Source organism: Polistes fuscatus, unplaced genomic scaffold (genome assembly GCF_010416935.1).
Source record: "Polistes fuscatus isolate 324 unplaced genomic scaffold, CU_Pfus_HIC Scaffold3, whole genome shotgun sequence".
Lineage (NCBI taxonomy): Eukaryota > Metazoa > Arthropoda > Insecta > Hymenoptera > Vespidae > Polistes > Polistes fuscatus.
Window position 1 is genome coordinate 3,376,468 of NW_025113107.1, and position 24,638 is coordinate 3,401,105.

Genomic DNA, 24,638 nt, shown 5'->3' on the forward strand with positions numbered 1-24,638 from the left:
ATTAAATGTGAAATAATTTATAATTATAACACATTTTATATTATCCTTTAATATTTACATGTGTAAATAATTTTAAAAATATTAAAAATCTAAATAGACAAAGATTTCTTAATGTAAAGTTTAAAGAAAAGGAGAAAAACAAATGAGATTTAAAATACATTTAAAAAGTTACAATTTTCGCGCCATGAGACGGGGGAAGATGCGCTAGGAGTATTAGTGATCACGTGACCATATCTAAACGTCATTGGACGGTAAGACGATCAGTGGTCGATGTGTGAGGAGAGAGCGTCGATCAGTAACGTAACGCGATTGGTTGGTCAGTGGGCGGTACGAATTATTGGGGAGGGGGGTATAGAATAGTAAGGTCGCCATCTTGAAGCAATTCGCGATAGCCTTTCGTCGCCGGTGCGAAGCCGAGCTGTTGTCGTCGTCGTTTCGTCGTCGTGGTTGTGTAGCGTTTTCGTCATTTCGTCGTCGGGTTAAGAGCTGAGCCGTATTAGCCTGGCGAGCGTGTTAAACGCGAGCGCAAGCTCGTACGGCTCCGGTAGGTGATCAAAAACGGGATCGATAAAGAGTTGAAAGAGGAAATTTAGGTGAGGAGAGAGAAAAGTACGATTGTCGCTTAGGAACAGTTAGTTAATCAACGTTTTAAACGTATCGTGCGGGGGGAGACATTTTACTCGGTTGCTTCCAATTTCGGGATTTCATATTTTCTTTCTTCCCTCAATCACCGTGACTTTTACTATCTCGTGTATACGTGTTGTCTCTCTCTCTCTTTTTCTCTCTTTCTCTTTCTCCCTTTATCTTTGGTTCTTACTTCCTCTTTCTCAGTTTTTCACTCTTCACCTATTTTCCAAAATTACATCCGTGAATACATACACACACGCACGCACATACGCACGCATCATATTACCTAGAAAGCACTATCTTTCTTAATCTCTCAACACACACACACACACCACACCATATCATATATACATACACATACATACATACACACGGAATCGGACACTTCGATAGTGGCAGTGCGCCGCGAGAATGGTACATGCTGTTTGAGAGAGAGTAACCACAGATGGAAAGGACGAACCTCACACTTGCTGACAAATCCATTCGGTTTTGAAGAATCGTCGACGTAGGGGAAGAAGGCAAACAGGAAGGAAGGAAAGGAAAGGCAAAAAGAAAGAAAGAAAGAAAGAAAGTGACAGGAAGGACGACAGTATGGCGGGACAAACGATAAACGACAGACTACTGGCTGCCAGACACAGCATCGCTGGCCAAGGGCTCGCCAAATCCGTCTGCAAAGCTACCACTGAGGAGATGATAGGACCAAAGAAAAAGCATCTCGATTGTAAGTTCTTTTTTATTTTAGTTTATACTATTCCCCGATGTTTCTTCTCCCACAAATTTAATACCCGTTTTAAAAATCAAAATCGTTTCTCCTGGGTTACATCGATTCGGATTTCGATTCGATTCAACTCTATCGATTTGGCACGATTCGGTACGATTTGAACACGTCCCTTCCGACCCTTTCTATTTGATATTTAAACTATTAAAAATCTTGCGCATTTTATTGTTTTTTTTTAATGTCTTTTCGCTTCTTCAAAAGCAAAGACAGTAGCGTAGAAGACGAGAATGCAGTGAGACCAGTTATCTTCAAGAAAGACAGAAAGAAAGAGAGAGAGAGAGAAACAGAGCGAGTAACGAATAAGAGAAAGAAAGAGTAAGTGAGAGAGTGTGATGGAGAGAAGGCAATGGAGAGGGGGAGAATGCTCGTGCTCACGTCGATGCGCCGCACGTCGTAGTGAGGTCATTCGATTTTGAGTATGTACAACACGACGAAATTTCGTTCATGTTTCTCTCACCATTTGAAAAAAAACCGTTTCATTGTGAAGAATATTTTTTATTTAATTCTGATAAAAATTCTGTTTTTAGTTCGTTTTTATGGCGATACCTGTACCATCAATGTGTTACATGATTTATTGATTTTACTCTGGAAACATTGATTTTTTTCCATCCTTGACTTTACTCAGCCACCATACGTTTGTAAAAGATTATGATGTATTTGATTTAATATTGAGAGTTTTTGGTGATTTTTGATCAGATTATTGAGAAATTGTTTTAGTCGTATGTTAGAAAACATTGATTTATTTTTGGATGCGACTCATTCAATGTAAGAGAATTATGTTCGCTCTTATTAAATGTAGATTTTTTGAAATACTAAGTGGGAGCAGGGTATTCCTTGTTACAACTCGAATTTGAAAGAATGTTAGGTATGAATGTAGATAGAGAAGGTGTATTGCCTTTAGCTTTTTCTTAGAATTTGTTGGAGGCTAACAAGAATGAATCATCATTCTTAGTATGATGAATAGATGTCTAGTTACACATATCATTGTATTATATTTGATATTGTATTAAATTATTCATTTAATATTTTTGTATAATAATTTTTATAGAGCCAGGAAAGGATTGATTAGAGTACGTTAACTACTTTCATCGGTTAATTTAATCTACAAGTTTTAATACATTTCTTATTATTCTCTGCGACAATAGAAATTTAGTTCAACAGAATATTGGAATATAATTTTACAAGATATTAATCGTGTTGTAAGATTTGCTATTGTATGCATCAATACAATATTAAATTTATCTTAGACAATTATGTTTGTTTATGAGTTATATATCATTCATATTTATAAGTATAGCTATATGTATGAAATGATTACATACACTAGAGCACGGTTTGCGATCAAGATTTATAGGTTTAGTATAGGAAGACAACAATAAATTTATTAACGAGATCATGGTATAATCTAAGGTCATTTTCATTTAAATAAAGTTACTTTTTATTTTCTTATTGTTGAAATATTTCATATGTCTAATTTCCTGAAAAAGAAAAAAGAAAAGAATATACGTTAACAAGAACTTATTTTTATAAGAAATTCATGAAATGATTTAATATTTTTGTATTAAATTAAAATGAATAAATGAAATGGGTAATGAGATGTTAAGAAGTAAACTTAAGAAGTAGACTATCCCGTTTAAGCTTATAATTCTAAAGTACCCTCGGTGAGAGTTAGAATCTTCTCTTATATGGTTAACACGTTCTCTCGTGCGTATCCTTCCGCAATTTTGTACGAATTAGAATATTTTTCTTCAAAGAATAAAAAGCTTTACGTAAAGGTTATCAATTTACAAAATATTCGTGTAAGTTTATTATCAGTGAACGATCGATTTAAAGTAACAAGGAATATTTAATCTCTGGCTACGCCCTTTTTCGATTAAATATTTATCAAATATAAATTATCTTCAAACTAATTAAAAGTATACTTAATTATCGGATCTTCCATTTAATTTAACTTTATTTTCTACGATATTAATAATATAATATTAATTAGTCATAAAAATTTTATAAAATTAAATACATGTGTGTGTCTTAAAAATTGCTTTAGTGAGAAAAGAAAAATGAAACCAAAAATCAATGTTGGTTTATTAAATAGAATTACTATATTTAGTTTTTTATTTCAAGATATGAATTTTTAGTCAGAGTTTCGTTAAAGAAATATAGACTCACGATGTGACTACTTCAAATACTTGTAAACAAAATAATTTATAATTTTTCAGTTCATTAAAGCAATTTTTGGGACATTTATTATATTCGAAAAATTTGGAATCGATCAAAATAAAAATAAAATAATTCAATAAATGATTTCTCAACAACATTTCGTAACAATTTCGTGACAACGAATAATATACAAAATATAGAATATACTTTAGTATCGTGTTCTATTGTTAAATAGAAATATACGTCATATTCGACGAAAGCAAAAGCAAATAGTATAATAGTATAAATTATTAATATCTCCTAGGATTGGAAATTTAACAATTCTTGAGGGTTTGTGGAAATAAGTTTGCTTATTTTCACTGATAATTTGTAACGCCCGTTAACGCTTCGATAAAAGTTGATAGCTTTGATAATGTTGTAAAAAAAATGCATATTGTTTCCCTGACCGGCAGATAAGTGATATAACTTCATCGAAAAGGGAAAGTAAGTAAATACTAATAAGAGGAATAAAGTACATATAAACGTACATATAAATACATGCATAAGACTTGTTCTGTGAGTTCGCATGAAAACGATGCTCATTATCATAAAACCGACGGCGCGTGTCCGTACTGACTTACCGGTCTCCCTACTGTATATACTGTACGTATATCTCCAGACTTGGACGGGGGCGTAAACGATAAAATTGTTTAAAGGCATGATAATGTCAATCAAAAATGAAATATAACTAAAAAAAAAAATAACTTTTCGTTAAATCTTACCCATTTTTAGAATGCATCAGTTTTGATATTAAATCCGCGAATTTAATTTTCTCTCTTTTACTCTTACTTTGTTTTATTTTAGTTTTTCTTTATGTGTATTCAGGTTTATTTTTTCTCTATTAATTACAGTTTATTATTTTTATAATTCACGTTTTTATAATTTACTTATCGATTACGTGGTAGTAAATTCAAATTCCGTTACGTGCGTGCGCAATATTCAATTTTCGAGTTACTTAGGCGCGAAATTGAAACTTCTTCGACGATATATTTTTCTTTCTTCGCAATTTCTTTTCTTATTTTTCTTTTTTCTTTCTAATGTTATTATAATCTTATAAGGTTGAATTAGGAACGAGGGTAAAGGTATTATCGTAATTGAAATAAAAGAAAGATAAAAAGATAGATAATGTGTACGTATTCGCAAAGTTATATGAATGCAAGCGAGCGTGAATAAAGTATGCATGAACATATCTACAAATAAATATATGTGTCTCTTTGTTAAGGACATGCGATAAGTACAGAAGCATCAACTTTTTTTTCCATTCATTAATACTTAAATCCTATTTGTTTTTGATCCTTCTTACTTGTTCACCTTCCTCTTTGATAAGAATTGAACGAACATGATCTCACGGCACGTTTCGCACGATTACGAGTAAATAAAGAGCTATGGTCTCTTTCTCTCTTTATTTTTCTTTCTTTCTCTCTTTCTTTCTCTCTTTTTTCTTTCGTATGGTAAAATTGAGTAGGTGAATGACATCGGCACGTTTTCTTCTTTGACCTATACCTTTTCGCTGATTTTGCGCTAAAGGTCATGAAGCGAACTGTACCGGAATCCTCGAAAAAGACCATCTGTTTCGATAGAACTTACATTCTTTCACCGTCTCAACCTCTTTTCTCTATTTATTTCTATCAAGGAGATAAATACTAGTATTTCCTACTCTTCTTCTTACTACAAAATTAAATTTACGAGGGGAATCCGAAGTGGAAAGGATTTACTGAATTACTTAAAGATTCGATTCCTTCCTGTAGCCCAGGTTTCTTGCCTTTTTCTTTCTTCTTTTTTTTTGTATGAAAATAATAGCAAAATAACAACTATATCATATAAACAAAAAATCAATAGTATAAGACATTTATTTATTTATTTGTTCATATTTTAGAATTGACTCTAGACCAATAGTGTCAAGCTCATTTATAAATATGAGTCATCAAATTTAATTTGATTATAAGAAAATTAGACTAAAAGAAAAAGGAAAGATCTCTTCAAAAAATATTAGAGAGTAAAAGATCAGACTTTTTAATGTCACATCGAAGTTTCAAGTTTCGGACCGCGGACCTCTTATTCGACACCATTAATTTAGATTATTGAGCACAGGAACGTTTATTATATATTGTATGAATCACAAAGTTTCGAAAGGTAGATCGTGCGAGTCGATAAGTGAAAAATATTTTTTAAATTAAGTCTCGATCGCCTTATCTATTTTTATTCTTATGCAGCTTAAATTAGATTAAACGATGACAAAGAAATTCTTCGTACCTGTTGTATTTTACAATTATTATTATTATATGTCATTTGTCATTTTAATTCGACATTTATTTAATCTTCAAAGCTAATTACTTCGATGTAAAAATAATATCAAATGATAGAAAATAAAATAAAATAATAGTAATAAATGTATAATTTATTTTTTTAATAAATTATATTTAGAATAATAATAATAATAATAATAATAATAATAATAATAATAATAATAATAATAATAAAATGTTTTTAATACATATTTATCAAAGCAATTTGCATCAAAACTCTTTGAAAAACATTTAAACGACGATTTATTACACAATCAAGTTTTTCTTCAAGGAATGAAATTATTATTTCAAGTGGTACATTCATAAAAAATGAATTCCCAGCAAACAGTGTTGAGAAGATTACTTCGATATTGAATTGATAATATTATTATTTGTAATTCCCTCTTTACATGTTTTCCGCAATCAGTTAAATGTTCACGTCTAAAGCGTTTCATTATTTCACGTTCGGCGATTTTCGTTTAATATTCTCTCTTTCTTTCTGTCGAATTGAATACAATCGAATGGAATTAGGATGACGTAGATAAATAACCAGGTAAAATTAGAATTTCATTACTTAAACTCGTTTAATAGAGGATTACATGTCACACGACCTCGTGTCTTTGATATTAGCTTTGAAAGTGGAAATCGTAGAAAGTGTATAGTGGAAATCGTGGTGTATACTTTGCACTTATGTATTCACAGTTACGTGTCGAGTCTTACAGTTTAAAAAAAAATTTACTTTTTTTCTTTTAGGGCCTTACATACGTCTAGCAGTGCCAAAAATGCGCTAAAAGAAACAATTTTTTTAGTAGGGATAACAACAGAAATTAATAAAAATAAATAGTGCACATTGTTTATTGGTATTTAAATTTTATAAAATATTTTATTTCACTTTATTTTTACAAAAATTACTACATAAAAAATCACGTGATGCACAACACTAAGAAAAAAGTTGCTCTACGGTTTGCATTATATCTCCAGTAAACTTTGATCGGTCTACAAAATTTAACAAAATTCTAGTAAAATAAAGTTATAGTTACAGTTGTCGAGCCGAAATTTTGAATTTCGAAAAATTTAGCAATTTATGGCAGTTTAAAAAAAAGTATACGTTTTACGTCATACATTTTACACTTTAATTATTTTTATAAAGTTTTTAAATCAAAGTATCCAAAATCCAGCTCGACACACACTATAGAGAAAACGATTTTGAATATTTAAAAAAAAAATCGCATTAAAAAATATTAATAACTGTAGTAGTTATCATGCCGATCGTGGTGGAAAAAATAGTTTCGAGAAAAACGCGTTTAAAGTTTTAAGTTCTCAAAGGACAGCTATCTGCGCGCACCAAACTCTCGTCGAGCCGTCACATTTTCTACCATAATTTTAGATCTATGGGAAATTTTTGCAATCGACTTTCACAGAAATAAGCCTAAAACTATAGAGAACAACAATCTGTTTAAAAAAGATCGATTTTTTTTAAATCTTGGATATATGTAAGGCCTTAATAGAAAATTATATAGTAGAACGAATGTTGAAGGAGTTAAATAATCGACGTGCAATTATTTTTCAAGTTGAATGAAAATATTCCTTATTGAAAGATAGCATATTTGTATCTTACGTGCTTTCGTTAAATCATTTCTTCAAAACTAAAAACAAAATATCCTTTTCCTTTCTTTCATTAATCCTAACATTGTTATACAAAATAAGTCGAATAAAAATTTAATAGACAGTTTCCTGTTCTCTGTTTATCTTTGTCTTGCAATATAAGCATTTAAATTGACAAAAATTCTGTAAAAAAATAAAACAAACCAAAAATATTGTTTTTCTCTCTCATTAATATTAATTATAATTACTAACTACGATCGTTCGAATAGAATTTTTATTACTTTAATTGTTTAAGGTAAGAAAAAAAACATAATCAACAGTTTTTTTTTCGTCAATAAAAATGACGAAAAACAAATGGTTTCTCTTTTAGGTAATTGAATATCGAAGTCTAACCATAATCTGAAAAAGAATATTTAAGTCGTTCCTTCTTTCTTTTTCTTTCTATTTTTTTTTCTCATTTAATTCGAAAGGAAGAAGAAGAAGAGTTAACGCATTTACCACATGCGTTCCTCACCGAGCAGACGCATCCAATCGAAGAGCGTAAAGGAGCTTATGTGCGTTGAAGCATTGGAGCGATGCCAGTAGTAAAACCAAATTAGTTGCCCTATCGTCCATACATACATGCGGGGGTGTATAATTAGAGCGAGAAAGCTGACAAGGTCAAGTACACGTTACTTTACAAAGGCGCCGGTTACTTGATCTTTGAAAACAGACTTTGATACACAAATTCATCACTTAAATAACAATTAGAGTATCTTGTCTTTTATATTTTGCGGTTTTAAGATTATTGATATCTTTCCTACATTAAAAAAAAAAATATTGTAGAAAGAAAGGGGATTGTTATTGTTTCCTTGTAAAATTGAGCAACGGTTGATTATCAACTGTCAATGTTATTTTTTTGCATTTATCATATGTAACACAAAAAATAAATAACTACTGAAGAGATGGAAGAGTATTTTCGTTTGTTTGCTGTGCAATTGAGTAGCAACTGAGCTTCCCTCTCTCTCTCACCTATCAATCTTATTTATTTTTATTTTTATTTATATATTTATCATATATGATACCAAAAATGAATAATTGAATCGTTTATTATAAAAGTGGTGTAAGTTCACTTTAGAAAAACATTGAGAAAATACATAATTTTGATGTTGTATGAAATTAATTATTATGAAATTAATTATTAATGAAACGATCCAATTATTAAAGAGATGGAAGGGTATTCTTGTTTGTAAAATTGATCAAGCAATTCGATATTGTTCTTTATCCATATTTTCTGTATGCTTATCATAATGATAAAAATGATGATCTGATAAAATTAGATCGATATGTTTTCATTGTCACACTTACGTGAAAACGAGTCTTATGTAAGTCGCATATAGATACATACATTTATTTACGTATAGAAGTATTTATGTATTCACTGAATCAGTAATATGCAATAACATTAAATGCACAAGACTTTATATTATTAAAGAAGCGAAAGTAGTCCCGTTAATGTATTTTTTGTTTATATAATTTTTTACGCATTTTTTACGTGACCGTTCATATCACCGTTCTATTATTGATACGTACTATACATATGTTTCTATGTATTTACTAATGTTACGTAGATAAAACTTGAGTAAATTGACTGAAGAAAGAAGTTTCCTTATTGAAAGCAATTTATTTAAAAATATTTTTATAAATCATATTTATTCAAGATTTTCTTCGTTTCCTTTCCAAGGCGTTAACGATTTTATCTTTTATGGTACACATACACATACATAGATAGATATGTATATATAAGTAAGCACATATGTGTACAAGCCAAGAAGCAGCTTGGCTTCGTTGGTACGATCAATACTTAAAGACGGTGACCGTGTCTATCATTGTCCTACTCTACTTCTTTCAACTTGTTCAAATTATGTATATGTAGGTATATCAAATTTGATACATGCGTAAATGTACCATGTAATACATATTTGATCTTTGATCCTTATATAAATTATTACACTTTATCGCACATAAATGCATACATAAATGCATCGGTAATTATAACTAAACTTAGTTAAACAATTTTTTATAATTTATTGTCTAATGTAAATATGGAAAAATTAATTTTATCATTTATTTGATATTATTAAATATTTTTTTTTTTTAATAGTATCAAATATAAAATATTTACAATTAATGTATTATAATAAAATTATGTAATATGTGAAATAAATTATTTATAATATAAAATATAAAATAGTATGTAATATAAAATAAATAATTTTTTTTTAATTTACAATCATTGTCATAATTACCAACACACAAAAATATTTATGTATTATACTAAAAAGTTACGTCGTTGACGAAACAAATAAATGCTTGGAAGATCGATAGATAATTTGATCTATTTAAAAGATAATCTCTTTAAATGGATAGAAAGAGAAAAAATGAGTGAATGGGTGAAGGGTGGTGAAGGGGATGTGAGAGTTTTGGAGGGGAGTCGGAGTCGTGTTTCTTTTTGTTCTCATAGTTCTCTCTCTCTCTCTTTTTATCGTATTTAACGGGTTCTCTCTTTAGGACTACTAGGGATGTAGATCATTGATCGTTATTTGTGTACGTCAGGGAGACATTGCACTGGTTCACGGTCCTTGACCTCCCCTGATTCGGGATCGTACTTGATGAAATTACTTCTGCTAATCGACCAGATTGACGTATGGATTTTCAGCCTTTCGAATCTAAACGATCACTTTGGATTGATCGGATAAATTGATATTGACATTGTCTGATCTATGTGTTTCATTTAGTCTATTATGTGATACTATTTCTTTGACAATTGTTCCAAGTTATGCTGAAATCTATCTCTTAAAATGATTAAAATTTATACGCAGTAGAAATCTCATCGTTTTGTGATTTTTATTTTTTATAAAATATTATCAATCCTTATACAATTATTCAAATAATTTCAAGTAATTTTACTCACTAATAAGAAATAATATATAATCAAATATAAAATAGAAATTAAATTACACACTTTTGCAAACAAAATAAAAATCTCAATCTCATAATCAATTTCAGATTATTCATGGTTACCATCTTTCTGGGAATAAATTGTACCCGAATTTTGATCTATCTTTTTATAAAAAATTCCGTTAAAAATTAATATTATTCTAGAAATATTTTTTATTAACACACAATTAAATATTTTTAATTATAGATCTCATTCATTGTACAAACGAGCCAAACGTGTCGATACCACAACTCGCTAATCTTTTGATAGAACGATCGCAAAACACGAACTGGACGGTCGTTTTCAAAGCACTCATAACGGTACACCATATGCTTTGCTATGGCAATGAGGTAAATATTCTTTTTTATTTAACAAACGATTTCAACGATTTTTTGCATGCATTAAAAATTGAAATTACTCAGAATTCATTTGTTATATTATTGTTGTCGTTGTTCCAGAGGTTTACACAATATCTGGCATCGAGCAACAGCACTTTTCAGCTCAGCAATTTCCTCGATAAAAGCGGAGTACAAGGTGAGTGTATTTATCGAAGGGTTGCGAAGAATAATGGACTGTTCTTTTTTAACATTTTATGACTACCAATTCGATATTTTTCTTTTATTTTTTATCCTCGTACCGTAATCTCCGATACTAATAAAAATTATTTAATAAATAAAGCACTTAATTATTTATTAAATTATTTAACAAATAAAGACTTCGTGTTTCGTAACGTGTTACCTAAAACAATCGTTGATATTATTTCACAATTAAATTCTGCTGCAACTGTCATATCGTTTATTTTCTCCGATAACGAAGAACGTACTAAACAAATTTCTTCTTCAAAACAAATGTGTCCAAATTTATTGTGTATATTTTGTATATTAATTACCATAATGTATAATGATTATTGCAAATTTTACAAGAGTAAGATGACTCATTTGTATTTATAACTTTTTTTGTTTATTTAGTAAGAATTTATGCTTATTACTATTGTAAATATAATTATTGTTATTATATATATGTTTGCCGTATTGGAGTATGCATGGGATACAATGATAACATAGAAATAATTTTCTACAAATGCTTCAATAAGTTTGCGCGCAAATTCTTTTCTTTTTAACTCAAATTGCAAACGGGATGATGTATATTTTTTTAATGTCCACATATCCTTGCATATACAAAAGCACACATGCATAAACATATAGAAGAGAAGAGCATAGGAAAAGTAATGGCTATTCATAAACGTTTATATCTACTGCTTCCTCTCCTGTATTGTTTAATAACACTTTCTAACTAACTTCCTAGCACTGAGCAACTACAGAACTATATGGGCAAAAATCAATCTTTCTCTTTTCCATGTGTCTGGCATCTATCTTTATGATTTACTAACTTGGATTAATTTTATCTCTGTTTGAGCACAGCAGGAGCGCGCGTCGGTAAGTTTATTTCCTTCGTACTTACAATCTCTTTTTTCTTTCCCTCTTCAACAAATAACATTTAAACAGGACGAGCCAAAAATTGTTAGTTAATTTCTAAAATTAATTGTTTTTTAAAGACATTTTTAAAGCTATTTTTGTATTCAGTTAATAAAACTGCCAATCTGGTTTGTAAAACTACAAGTTTAATTACAAAATTGAATCGTTCCCAAAAAAAATAATTAATTTTTAAAACCACCTAAAAACTTTTGGGCCCATCCTATATATGTCATCACATTGTATAATGTATCTACACTTATTATTTATTATCAGGCGTTGTTATTTTTATTTCTACTTCTGTATCTTAATAGTTTCATTGTCAAGACCAAACAATTCTAATTAATATGCGCTATTTTTATTGTTTATCAGGTTACGATATGTCACCGTTTATCAGACGATACGCCAAATACTTGAACGAGAAGGCTCTTTCATACAGGACGGTGGCATTTGATTTCTGCAAAGTTAAAAGAGGGTAATATTCATATTATTGTTTATAATATTTTTTTTACATCCTTCCTTTTGAATTTCTGTTTTTTCTTTCTTTTTAGAAAAGAAGATGGCACGTTACGTACCATAAACGCAGAAAAACTACTAAAAACATTGCCAGTTCTACAAGCGCAATTAGACGCTCTTTTGGAATTTGATTGTACAGCAAACGATCTTACCAATGGTGTTATTAACAACGCATTTATGCTTCTATTCCGAGATCTCATACGTTTGTTTGCCTGTTACAATGATGGGATTATTAATCTCTTAGGTAAAATATTCAAAACATTACATAATTATTCAAAAAAATATATATATATATATAAATACTTATATCTTGATTATTTACAGAGAAATATTTCGATATGAACAAAAAACAATGTCGAGATGCTTTGGAACTGTATAAAAAGTTCCTTATAAGAATGGATAGAGTCGGCGACTTTTTAAAAGTAGCAGAGGTAATTTAGATTTGCATAATTTCTTTAAATAAATTTTCTTATACATTTGTAATTTGTGTCTTAATTAATTTAATTTTATTATTTTTGTTTAGGATGTTGGTATCGACAAAGGTGATATTCCGGATTTAACAAAGGTAACGCTTTTATAAATTATATTTTTATCACTATTAAATTTCCTTACTACAATTAAATTTCTTTACTACGATAAAATTTTTTTTTATTTACTCATATTGAAATTGGAATATAAGTAAAAAGTATTTTTATAGGCACCAAGTAGCTTGTTAGATGCATTAGAACAGCATCTTGCGTCATTAGAAGGGAAAAAGGGTTCCGCTGCAAATACGCCAACACAATCGGCAAGGTATGTCAGCTTTCTTCGAATATTGATTTATTATTTACAATAAAACAAACTAAAAAATAAATAAAAAAGTGAATAAGGTAAATGGAAGAAGATGAAGAGAAAATAGAGAGAAATATTTATTTTTAACGTATATATATCAGGCTGGCATTATTTTTACGTTGTATTTTAATGAATTAGGAGGAACAATGAGATCTTCTTCTTATATTTTTATTAAGCTTGCAATAATCTTTTCATTTAATTGCATTATATTAATTGTTACTAAGTATATAAGTATTATGTGTATTAATTTTTAAATGACTATGAAAAATGATAAGTAAAAATATGTTAATCTAAAATTTCAAAAACATGTTATCGAAATATCATATAGGAAAAAAGATTTTGTTGATAAAATTATTGACCAAAAATATCATTATTTCCTGTCATTTGTCATTACTTTACGGCTTTGGTCCAGTCATTCGGTAATTTCGAATGGCTGTTCACCATAAGACATCTTCACTAGTACTAAATCCTTAACAGAACAACTTAATTACTTATACAAACAATAATCTCTCTCTCTAAATCCTTTTTTTTTTTTTAACATAAACCTCTTTATAACTATTGTTTATTTATTTGTAGATCAATTGGACATGCGATAACACAGCTAATTTTCTTATTTATATATTTATCTTATAAAAAAACAATTTTTCTATCTATCTACCTATCTTTTTCTCTCTTTCTCTTTTTCTAATTTTGCTTACATGCTTTTTTAGTTACGAGATAATAGATACGTGAATTTACTTTTCGAGCGTTTATCTCTTCGTCACAAAAACATATTCTAATTTGATATCGAAAATTAATTTCGAAATCTTATTTACATTTTTAACTTTGAATAGTTTGTTCAGATTTTTGTCCTAATTGATAAATGGCTCGAAAGGGTGGATAATTTGTATACGAATATAAATATTTTTGTTTAGAATTTGAATTTATTCATTTTTTTGTTCGTACAATTTGTACATACATCATTTTTTTTTGCATATTAAATCACCTATATCAAATGTCACACTTCGATAGGCTATGCAAATCTGAAATATATTATTATATTCAGCTTTTTAGTTTTATTTTGCTTCTTGTGTGATACTTTCAACATCTCGTATGAGAGATGATATATGTGCTGAAGAAAATATAATTGATATATATAAAAAGAAAAAAAAAAACGATTTGACTGGCCAGAGCCTTAATGTAATTAACAACAATAATTTCGAATGGTAAACTTAAGAGAAATAACGTTATCGAATACATGATTTCATCTATTGCTAAGATTATATCTTATCAATTTATCTGTATCTTATAATTTCCATGTACGAAAAGAAAAAAGATAAATATTCAATAATAATAATAATGATAATAATAATAATAATAATATTAAAATAATAAGAATATATATGCAAAATTGTAAAATAATTTAAAATAAATAAATAAGTACGATTTCATACAATATTTATATAAAAATAACTAGATTATAATAATATAATATGTTGATATTTAAAATGCCTGCATATTAAATAGGCTTACTCTCTATGTGACATAGAAAGATATTACAGCACATGTATTTATCTAAAGTTATATGTATGCTTGGTGATGTAAATACTGTCGTCGTGTGTAGCGTATTATGGATGCGTTCGTGATATGTATACACGCTTCTACGATACATAATACGTAGCTTATTATGATCGTTTTATATATATTTATATGTGGAATAGTGGAAAATCAGGCAATGTTAGCAATACCCCGGCATTGTCCTCAATGCAAAGCGTTTTTTGAAAATGTAGGAAACAGAAGAATTTTTACGGACTTTTCCTAAGCATTGAATATAAGACTTAGACATTCAACAAATAATTAGACATAATACTTAGAAATTAGAACACCAAATGCTATTTAGGCAATATTGAAAAGAATACATTATCGGGCAACAGGCACACACAGCATACACCCCCCCCCCACAATCAATACACACCCCGCTTTTATTAAGTTAGTATTGGGGAAATCCCACACATACACACAAAAGCGAGCATGGAGCGGGTTGTTGAGACTGTGCGTGCCGCTATACTATGCGCACTTATAGACATTGGAACTTACTTTATGCCGGTGTGTTATTATGTAGGGCCCACTGTTACTTATCGTAGTAGAAGATTATATTGCGTTTAGACCGATATTCATAGAGATTACCATAGAAAATCTGTATTTTTTGTTTTTTATCTTATAGGAAGATAAGTGGGTTTAGAAGAAAATATTTTATATCTGCTTTTTTACTTTACCAGTTTCTCATTTGTCATTTTCAAGAATTTTTAGGAAATGTGAGAGATATGAATACATTTTCGACTTTGTCAAAAAACGCTGTGCATTGAGGACAATACCCCGGGGTATTGCAAACATTGCCTGACTTCCCACTATTCCAGTAACATATATAAATATATAGTACAGAGTTAAATCTCACTTCTATAGTCATATATATCAGACTACTATTTTTTCGTAGAGAGAAAAAATTAAATAAATGCATGTGTAAATTGTTTAAAAAGCCATTTAAAATACAAGCGCACACGATTTACTTAAGTACTTTCTAGGCACTGTCGCATTTATACGTACTACACTACTCTTCTTTTTGTTTTTTGTTTGTCTTTTCCTTTATTTTCTATTATCAACTTTCCTATTAATTCCTATCATCACATTTTTTGGTGCTAAAACAAAACTTATCCTCCCTTACTATTCCCATATATATTTATCCTAACTTAATTTTTAATTACACAACAATCCCCACAACCACCAACCTACCCCTATCATTATCCAAGCAGCAATAGAACGAATATAAAGTCGGGAGTGTCCGCCCTGTCTTCCACCAGTACCGCATTTGGAACGGCAGCTAGTAACGCACGGCTCGATCACACTGGAAATGGACACATTGATGAAGCGTTAAGGCAACAAGCTCTTGCGGAAGAGGAAGCAGCCATGAATCAATACAAGGTTAATCTTTTTATAATAATACTTAGAAAATTATTCCACAAACGCCGAGGTCTTTTGTATTCTTGTACGTTTGAAATATTTTGAGTGTATTTGGGTAAATAGAGTATTGTAGATTACTTCAATAAGTTTGAAGATAATATACGTATTTGTTTAGATCTTTTCGAAGACTTTTACTAGTAGAAAATACTGTTGGAAATAGATAATCTTTATTTACGATTTCTAATTATAATGTTGTACAAAATTAATGAATTTAATTAAGTCATTTGTATTTTTTAATTTAGGCTAAAGTACAGTCGCCCTCGGGTGGTCCAAGTACAAACCCTTTTTTGAGTTCTCCTACCAACAATGCCAATCAGCCAATAGTTGATTTATTCGGTGCAGCACCATCAGCTGATAGTCAGGTAATTGTTGAGAGATTGTTTAATATAATATTTTATTTATGTTATTTACGAATTATATTATTTCGACAATTTTTATATCAAAATTAATAATAATCCTAGATAGTGATTTACATGCTAAGAGCATAATCACAACGGTAGATGCGACTAGGAATCACAGTGACAGTTTTTTTAAATCTTAGATTTTTATTTTAATCATTATAATTTGTAATAATTATTCGTGTTCTCGTCTATGTTTTTAGAGAATATATTATTTTTATTTCTTGAGCTAACATTGCATACGTTTATGGTTATTAATTACTGCAGCATGGCAAGATGTGTGAGCCCATATAGTTTTTTGGTTTCATATATCAGTAACAAATTTGTTCGTTGATTTATTGTATATCAAATATTAATTTAACACTCTAATTTTTTAAATATATTTTATTCTAAATACTCATCATAAATCATATTAAAAAACAATTCAGATATATAAGAAATATATTAATGTTATATTTTATTTGATGATATTTTAGCCTCAAAAAGCGTCTGACGATTTGCTACAACTGGCAGGAAATCCTTTTGCAGATATGTTTGGTCCATCCCAACAAGCCCAACAAGCACAGCCTGCACAAGTACAAAATAATATGTGGATGACCAACGGTAATGGTAAATGCAACATTCGCTTAATTTTTTGGCATATGTATATATAAAAATATATATATATTGTTTGTTTGTTTTTGTTTCGTTTTGTTTTCTCGTATCTTTTAGTTTTTTTCTTGTATTTTCTTATTATCTTTATAGTTTTTCTTTTGCTTTTGATTTTTTCTAGGTTTTGCAGCGACACCAGCAAATAATAACTTTGTTACAGATAATAGCTTTTCCTCCGTATTCGGAAATCAAGATCAACAGTCAAGTAAGTATTTCATTTTCCTTAATATTAGATTTATATATATATATTTATAATACGTTTGTTTAAGAAAGTCTATTTTTAAATCAGTAAATTTTTTATATATATTTTACATTTTCCTCTACTTTTTTCTTTTTATTATAAATATATCGTTCTTTTTGGCACAGAATACTTTTTGCCTGGTTTGTACAAACATTTGTAACACAAACACACACACATACACTACATATTATTTAAAAAAAACTCAATTTGTTATCTCTGGGATTTATACAATTTACGCACATTATTATAGAGATATACTTATAAGTAGTATATAAAAACACTGTGAGATGCTAGAAAGAACACTACTTTATCTGCTGGATGTTCTAAATTTGTCGCATAATATTATCTCAGACCTATAGAATATCTTCGCATAAACACTGAACTCTTATTTGTTTATTTATACAGTCATTATGCAAATTCAAAATCTTTAAGAGATGTATTTTTTAAAATAAATCTTTTCCAAGACTTAATTAATCTAAATTAGATATTTGCAATATAAAGGATTCGATTGGGGCAGAATTCTTCTTAAACTAGCGAATGTTGTGTATTTTGGTAGATTTTTTGGTGCATTTGTTGTAAACGTTTAAGGAGTAGTTATGTAGTTATTATATAGATATACTTATATGTATATAAAAATGTTATGTTATTGATTATCTAACAAGGATCTAAACAATAGTAGAAGATTTGTTATATACTAACAAGAGCCGAAGCAGCGATGCGCAAGTATCTAAGAATCGTCTTTAATCGCTATACTAACAAACATTAATAAACATTAATTATTAGGATCTGTTTCGCAACACTCTACACAATGTATCATTGCGAACATCATCAATTAATCATCGCAATCATAATTAATCTTAATTACTAGATGAAAGACATATGGCTTTAATACTGGCGCATCACTTTATTTCTCGTGAGAGGAAGCAGGGCGCGATAATAAATCGCAAGGATGATACCGAAACTATGATCTCATAGAACGTCAGGCTAATCCACGCACGTTAATAACTTTCTGCGCAAGCTGGTGCCCCAGGAACTACCGCCGGATCCGTACCTAATCCTTTCATGTCCGACTTCCCAACCGCCGCTTCCCAAGCTAGCAATGCAGCCGCTGCTCTAGGGCTGTTCGATCAAAGCAGCAGCGGCGTTACTGCCGGCTGTAACGTTGCCGAAGCTCAAGTAGCAGCAGCAGCAACAGCAGCAGCAGCAGCGGCGGCATCACAAAGCGGCGGAGACCTCTTCAGTGCCGGCGGTCAGGCAGATCTCTTTGGGGGCGACTCTGCAATGCTCAAGGCCGCAGATGGGAGCTCTGGGGACGTCGCGTCTGGCGGTGCACAGGCACCGTCGGCCGTTGCGCCCTCGACTGCTCTTACCTCTGGCAAGTCCACTGCCACGCCGCCTCCCAGACCACCGCCTCCCGCGACAGCAGCTTCCAATGGTACACCACGTGCATTGTCTCCAGCTGTTAGCGGAGCATCACCTGGTAGGCCAGCCTCGGGGTCTGCTTCGATTGCCGGCAGTGCAGCCCCGAGCAAGAGTGCATTCGATGATCTAAATGACAGTATTCGTATGGCACTGGGTGGCTCTCCGTCGCGACCGGTACCCCTTGCTCAGCACGCTCCTCCCACGCAACAACAACAACAAACAACAACAACAACAACAACAACAACAACAACAACAACAACCGCCATCGCAACAACCCGTTCAACAGGGCTTCGCCATGTTCGACATGGGAAGTAATGTCGGGGCGGCCACTAGCCACATCATGATGGCTGGTGGCCAAATGGTTTCTTACGGAGTTCCTCCGTCATCTTCTCAAGTACCCCCTGTCGGCTTTGGTTCTCCGGCTAAGCAGCCAATGTCAGGTGACGGGAATCTATCGCAACCACGCTAACTGCATGCTTTTGAAGCAAATCCGAAATCCCTATTTTTGAAAATAATTCTTTGGAAATGAAAATTAGACGAATTAGAATATCGAATGACTTTGGATTTGCTTTAAGTATGGCTTTCATTTTCGGAGGTTTCATATTAACAGTCTCAAGTGCTAATAACATTAACAGACGTTAATCCTTGGAACTGCTTTTTTTTTTATTTTCTCCATTGCATGACCGCTTTTATGACTTACTTTAACAACAAACTCTTTTCATTCCATGGTAAGGACATTTTTTATTATGGGTAAAGATAAAAGAAAAGAAAGGATAAGCATTCAGGATAATCTCGAATTTTTAGTGAATATTAGAAATACAATATTTTCAGTATTACAAGATTAGAAATTAAATTAGGATGGTTCCATTTAGGATTTGAAGCATGTACACTTAAAAGAATATTTTTACCAATAGGTACACGAAAGAACTCCCCAATATAGTTAATAAATATTTAGTTCAATGCAGACATACACTTTTTATAAACGTAATTTATTATAATGCAAAATAGTTTGATGAATCAGTTTGAATTTATAAGTTTTGTTATTCGAAATATAGTGGTAGAATTAATGTATACTCAAATCTTGCACGATCATTAGCCAAATTAGATTGATGTATAAAATAATGATTTAAAGTAACAGTAAACTAAAAATGATAGTCAAGCTTTGAGTGATACTGCACAAATTGTTACATAATAAGTATAAAACCAATTTTGTTCTATATAAATTAATTTATTACGTTAATTATTTATACTATTATTATGATGATTATTATTATTATATTAATATTCTACATAGTTATCCTAGTTTATAATATAAGAAAATTTGTTAAATATTTAATTCACATAATTTTATATATTTGCATATATCAAATTCATATTTTGGTTATGCTTTTATGAGTTTCGGCTATATATATATATATTGTAGGTATTTTGCCTAGATTTATAAGGATTAAAATTTTGTCGATGAGAGTATGTAGCATTGTGGTCTTGGAAATAATATTTCAGCAGGTGGACAGCCGGCAAATGCAACAGTAGCCAGTGGAAAAGTCCTAACTGGAGACCTAGATAGTAGCCTTGCCAGTTTAGCACAGAATTTGACGATTAATAAAAGTACTCAGCCACAAGTTAAGTAAGTCATTGCTTCCTTTTCTTTCATACAAATTTTTCGGAAACTAATGCAGTTTTTAATTAAACATTTTCTTTTTAGGGGAATGCAATGGAATTCTCCTAAAAATACGGCTAAAACTGGAGGTCCCGCTGGATGGACACCACAACCGATGGCAGCAACCACAGGGGCTGGATATCGTCCTATGGTGAGCCTAATTAAATCGATAATCGTTCCTTAAATTATTATCAGCACGTATGTCATGTATGTAAATAAGTACATCACACATTGTCTTGATTTAGCTTTCACATTAGTGTTAAAGCTTCTGGATTATTGGGTTGTATGTACACCAAATGCATTTCTATTTTTTGTTTTGGCTAATTATCATGCACACAACATATAGTCAAGGTAGCACTAGTTACGTCACATAAAAAGTACGGTATTCGAATTTCTATTTTATATATATTTTATGATATAAATTAAAATACTTCTATGAATTTATTGGATGAATTTAAATGACAAATATGATTTTAAGGAGCACGATAAGTGCTTTTTCGAGTTAACTTTTTTTTTTTAGAAACTTTCTCTTGATATATACCTAAGATATTAAAGTTCTTAGGTATTTATAAATAAATTTGTACAGAGTTCTTCTACCGTTTGGCAAATTTAGTTGTGATGCATGCATGGCATATGGCATGTTACCGGCTGTTCCAGGGTCAAGGAATGACGCAACTTCCTCCTGCAACCACGTTGGCCTTTTCCCCACAGACAACACCAATGGTAAGTTATGTTTTTTTAAAAACAGTGTGATGTGAATTGTCTAACTTATTCAATAATTATAAACATTAATATTGATGAACTTCGTTCAATATTATATCTTAAATATTACTGCATTAAAGAATTTTTTGTTGCATTTCCTTATTGTATATTACTTATTCATCCTCACTTTACAACTACTGTTTATGTGCTATCTTAACTTTGTCACTAACTCATTCTTAATAATACTACAATACACAAAGAGAATATTATATCATGCTCTATGAATGTTACTAGAACTGATTAGACCGCATTTCAATTACAATATTCATTTTTGTTTGGCTTAGCACTACAAATGCCTTGATTTTAGAATCTAATAGAAAACAATCACAAAATTATCCAATTTGTATTTTATATTAGATGTAAATAACACTTAAAATTTTTTAAAACACAATATCCAAATGAAATTAATTGTGTTTATAAATAGTTTTCTTTTTTGATGTGTACAGCCGCTTGGAATGCTGACAAAAATATGAATTTAATTTCCTTAATACTCAGTTTTTTGGATAGGATGCACATTCTTATTATCTTCTCACTTGACGCATTTCTGGTGTCTATAGGGTATGCAAGGTATGCCAATGGGCATGCAAGGTATGCAAGGTATGAGGCCGATGATGGGTGCAATGCCAGGGCCTACTGCTGGAGGTGGTGGTATGATGGTTGCGGGTGGAGCTGCACCAATGATGATGCCTAATGCAAATCCTATGATGGGTGCTAATCTTCAACAGCAACAGCAGCAGCATCCACAACCTGCTGCTCAGCCACAAGGCAATGCTGTTCAACTAGATCCTTTTGGTGCTCTATGAAGAGACTAGGTATTTGTTTAAAACATTTACCACAGTCCATAGACACCGCAATAGATCTTTATTTATTTTTATCAAAAATTAGTTCAAAAGAAAAAAGAATTCAAAAATTACGATCAAGGATGTAATCATCGAAGATGTGTTCATCGTATTAACAATATTTTATGTCATTCATTTTCAGTAAGATGTGCCCTATAGTAATAAGTTTTATGCTTTTCATGTCTGTGATTAATATAATCATGATAACCGTATGAATGAATTCAATTACTTCACGTAAAAGTTCATTAAATTAAATAGATATGAATAATTTCACGCTACTTAGCAGAATAGTAGTGAAAACTGTGATTAATATATGTATATGCGCACATCTCATACATATTCACGTACACATATGCCATATACTTATGTTAATTAAAATTATAATTTTAACGTTTACTATTCTTCGTTCATAATTTTATTAAATATGTATTACATCGGTTCGAAATGTTTCTTAGAAAAACACAAAATTTTTGTTTCAGGATTTCAAATGGAATGATAGAAAGGAAGCACCGATTTTGTAAATACTGTGTAATATGCTTAGAAAATATGCCCTTTTGATTGATATCGATCTAGGTTCGAAATGTTCTAACCGTTGTTGATATCGACCTTCGAACTTTGTTCAAAAGCAGACGTTGTTCGTTTCTCTCACTGTGAATATGGTCAATACTTCTATCATTATTATTCTCGTGCGATCATTCGATCTTGGGGATCTGCTACTCATATGTTACAATTTGTCTATTGAAATATTATGTTGTTTATTAAATGTCATTTCAAATTGTAAATCAAGATGTGCTCTTCTCTCGAGATGATGATGATAATAATTGAGAATCATTGTTATTATATAACAAATTACCGTTTAGAATCGCACAAACGTGTATACGTATATGTGCTGCTGTTGCTGCTACTATTACACTTGGATTTGCTGTTTTTACATATTTATGCAATTGTCGAAAGAAGAAGGATAACAATAGCTCTGTGAATGTGTATTTCGAAGAAGCTTTGTAATAATTTATTATAATCGCGTTAAATTAAAAGACTCGGATAGAAAGGTGTGAATTATAGTTAAGGAAATTAAGGTGGAGTTCAGTGTGATTCTAAACGTTTAGGATGATTAGATTAGGTATATACAATTGGCTGTTTGCGTGTATATTGGTATCTATTTTACGATAAATCATAAAAAGAGGATTAGAAACAAGCATGTAAAATTCTCGTTACAAAAGAGATATTCTAATAGTAGTTTACACTGGGCATCGATCTAGCATATTTGTATTTATCATATATTATATATATATATTTACTATATATATATTATCCCTTTTTTTTAAATTGTTTTTTTTTTCTAGAAATCATTGGTTTTGGTCCAAGTGGAGAAGTTCACAATTATCCTATGTTAAAGTATTAAATAATATAATAATAACGATTAATGAACTAAATAATATTATAATTAATTCAGAAATAACGATAATAATTACGTTATTTTGAGATATCAGGTGACGCAAATATGCATATATACGTATGTGCATGGGTAGGAAAAAAAAGTAATAACTAAAAAAAAGCTATAATATGTATATATGCATGTAGAAAAATCATAATTCTATGGAGTTTTCGAGACAATTAATGATGAAAACGAAGAAACGAATACACAGGGTCTTTCGCCTAACTCTACTACCTAAAATATCTCATTTATTTTGTATGATAGAAAAAAATGTCAGAGGAAAAAAATATTTTATTCGAAGACGCCGATATTTTTTTTTCCAGGTCATTTTTTTTCGAAATATCAAGGTCATCGTATTTTTTTTTTTAATGTGACTACATATTTTTATTACAATATTCTTATAATTTATAAAAAAACAAAAACAAAAAAATGTTTGTCAGGAACTTCAGTACGCGCTTGGAGGACGGTAAATGAAGAAACAAATGCAAATCAACGTGTAAGACGCTTATAGAAGCAAACAATCTTCTCATGTACAAGAGAAAACATTTCATAATCTTCTCGGTAAAGGTCACTTGAAGGTCAACATATTGCACATCGTTGGATTCGTTTTTGTATAAGCTATAAGAATATTCTTGTACAAATATGCAGTCCCATTTAAAAAACATACGATGACTTTGATATTTCGAAAAAAATGACCTTGAAAAAAAAATTTGGTCCATCACTATATCGGCACCTTCGAATAAAATATTTTTTTCCTCTGACATTTTTTTCTATCGTACAAAATAAATGAGATATTTTAGGTAGTAGAGTTAGGCGAAAGACCCTGTATATAGGGATATTTCATAAATGTTCTCTTTATTGTACTATTCCGAACATCTTAATTAGGTAGTTCATTATTATGTATACATGATTAATCTTAATTTAATTTTCTAGATATTTAAGA

At 30.4% G+C, this 24,638-nt stretch overlaps 1 protein-coding gene across 1 annotated transcript; it reads left to right on the forward strand.

Moving 5' to 3' along the window:
- The first annotated feature begins 307 nt into the window (after positions 1–307).
- Positions 308–23,042, forward strand: LOC122520102 (phosphatidylinositol-binding clathrin assembly protein). The gene is made up of 21 exons (XM_043640055.1): positions 308–593; positions 1,021–1,348; positions 10,679–10,821; positions 10,930–11,005; positions 11,893–11,907; positions 12,316–12,418; positions 12,495–12,703; positions 12,784–12,890; positions 12,983–13,024; positions 13,157–13,251; positions 16,080–16,248; positions 16,530–16,649; positions 17,162–17,294; positions 17,458–17,541; positions 18,596–19,186; positions 19,218–19,439; positions 20,503–20,626; positions 20,705–20,810; positions 21,317–21,382; positions 21,979–22,233; positions 22,740–23,042. The coding sequence occupies exons 2-20, from the start codon at positions 1,219–1,221 to the stop codon at positions 22,222–22,224; spliced, it is 2,781 nt and encodes a 926-aa protein (XP_043495990.1). The 5' UTR covers positions 308–593; positions 1,021–1,218; the 3' UTR covers positions 22,225–22,233; positions 22,740–23,042.
- The last annotated feature ends 1,596 nt before the right edge of the window (positions 23,043–24,638 follow it).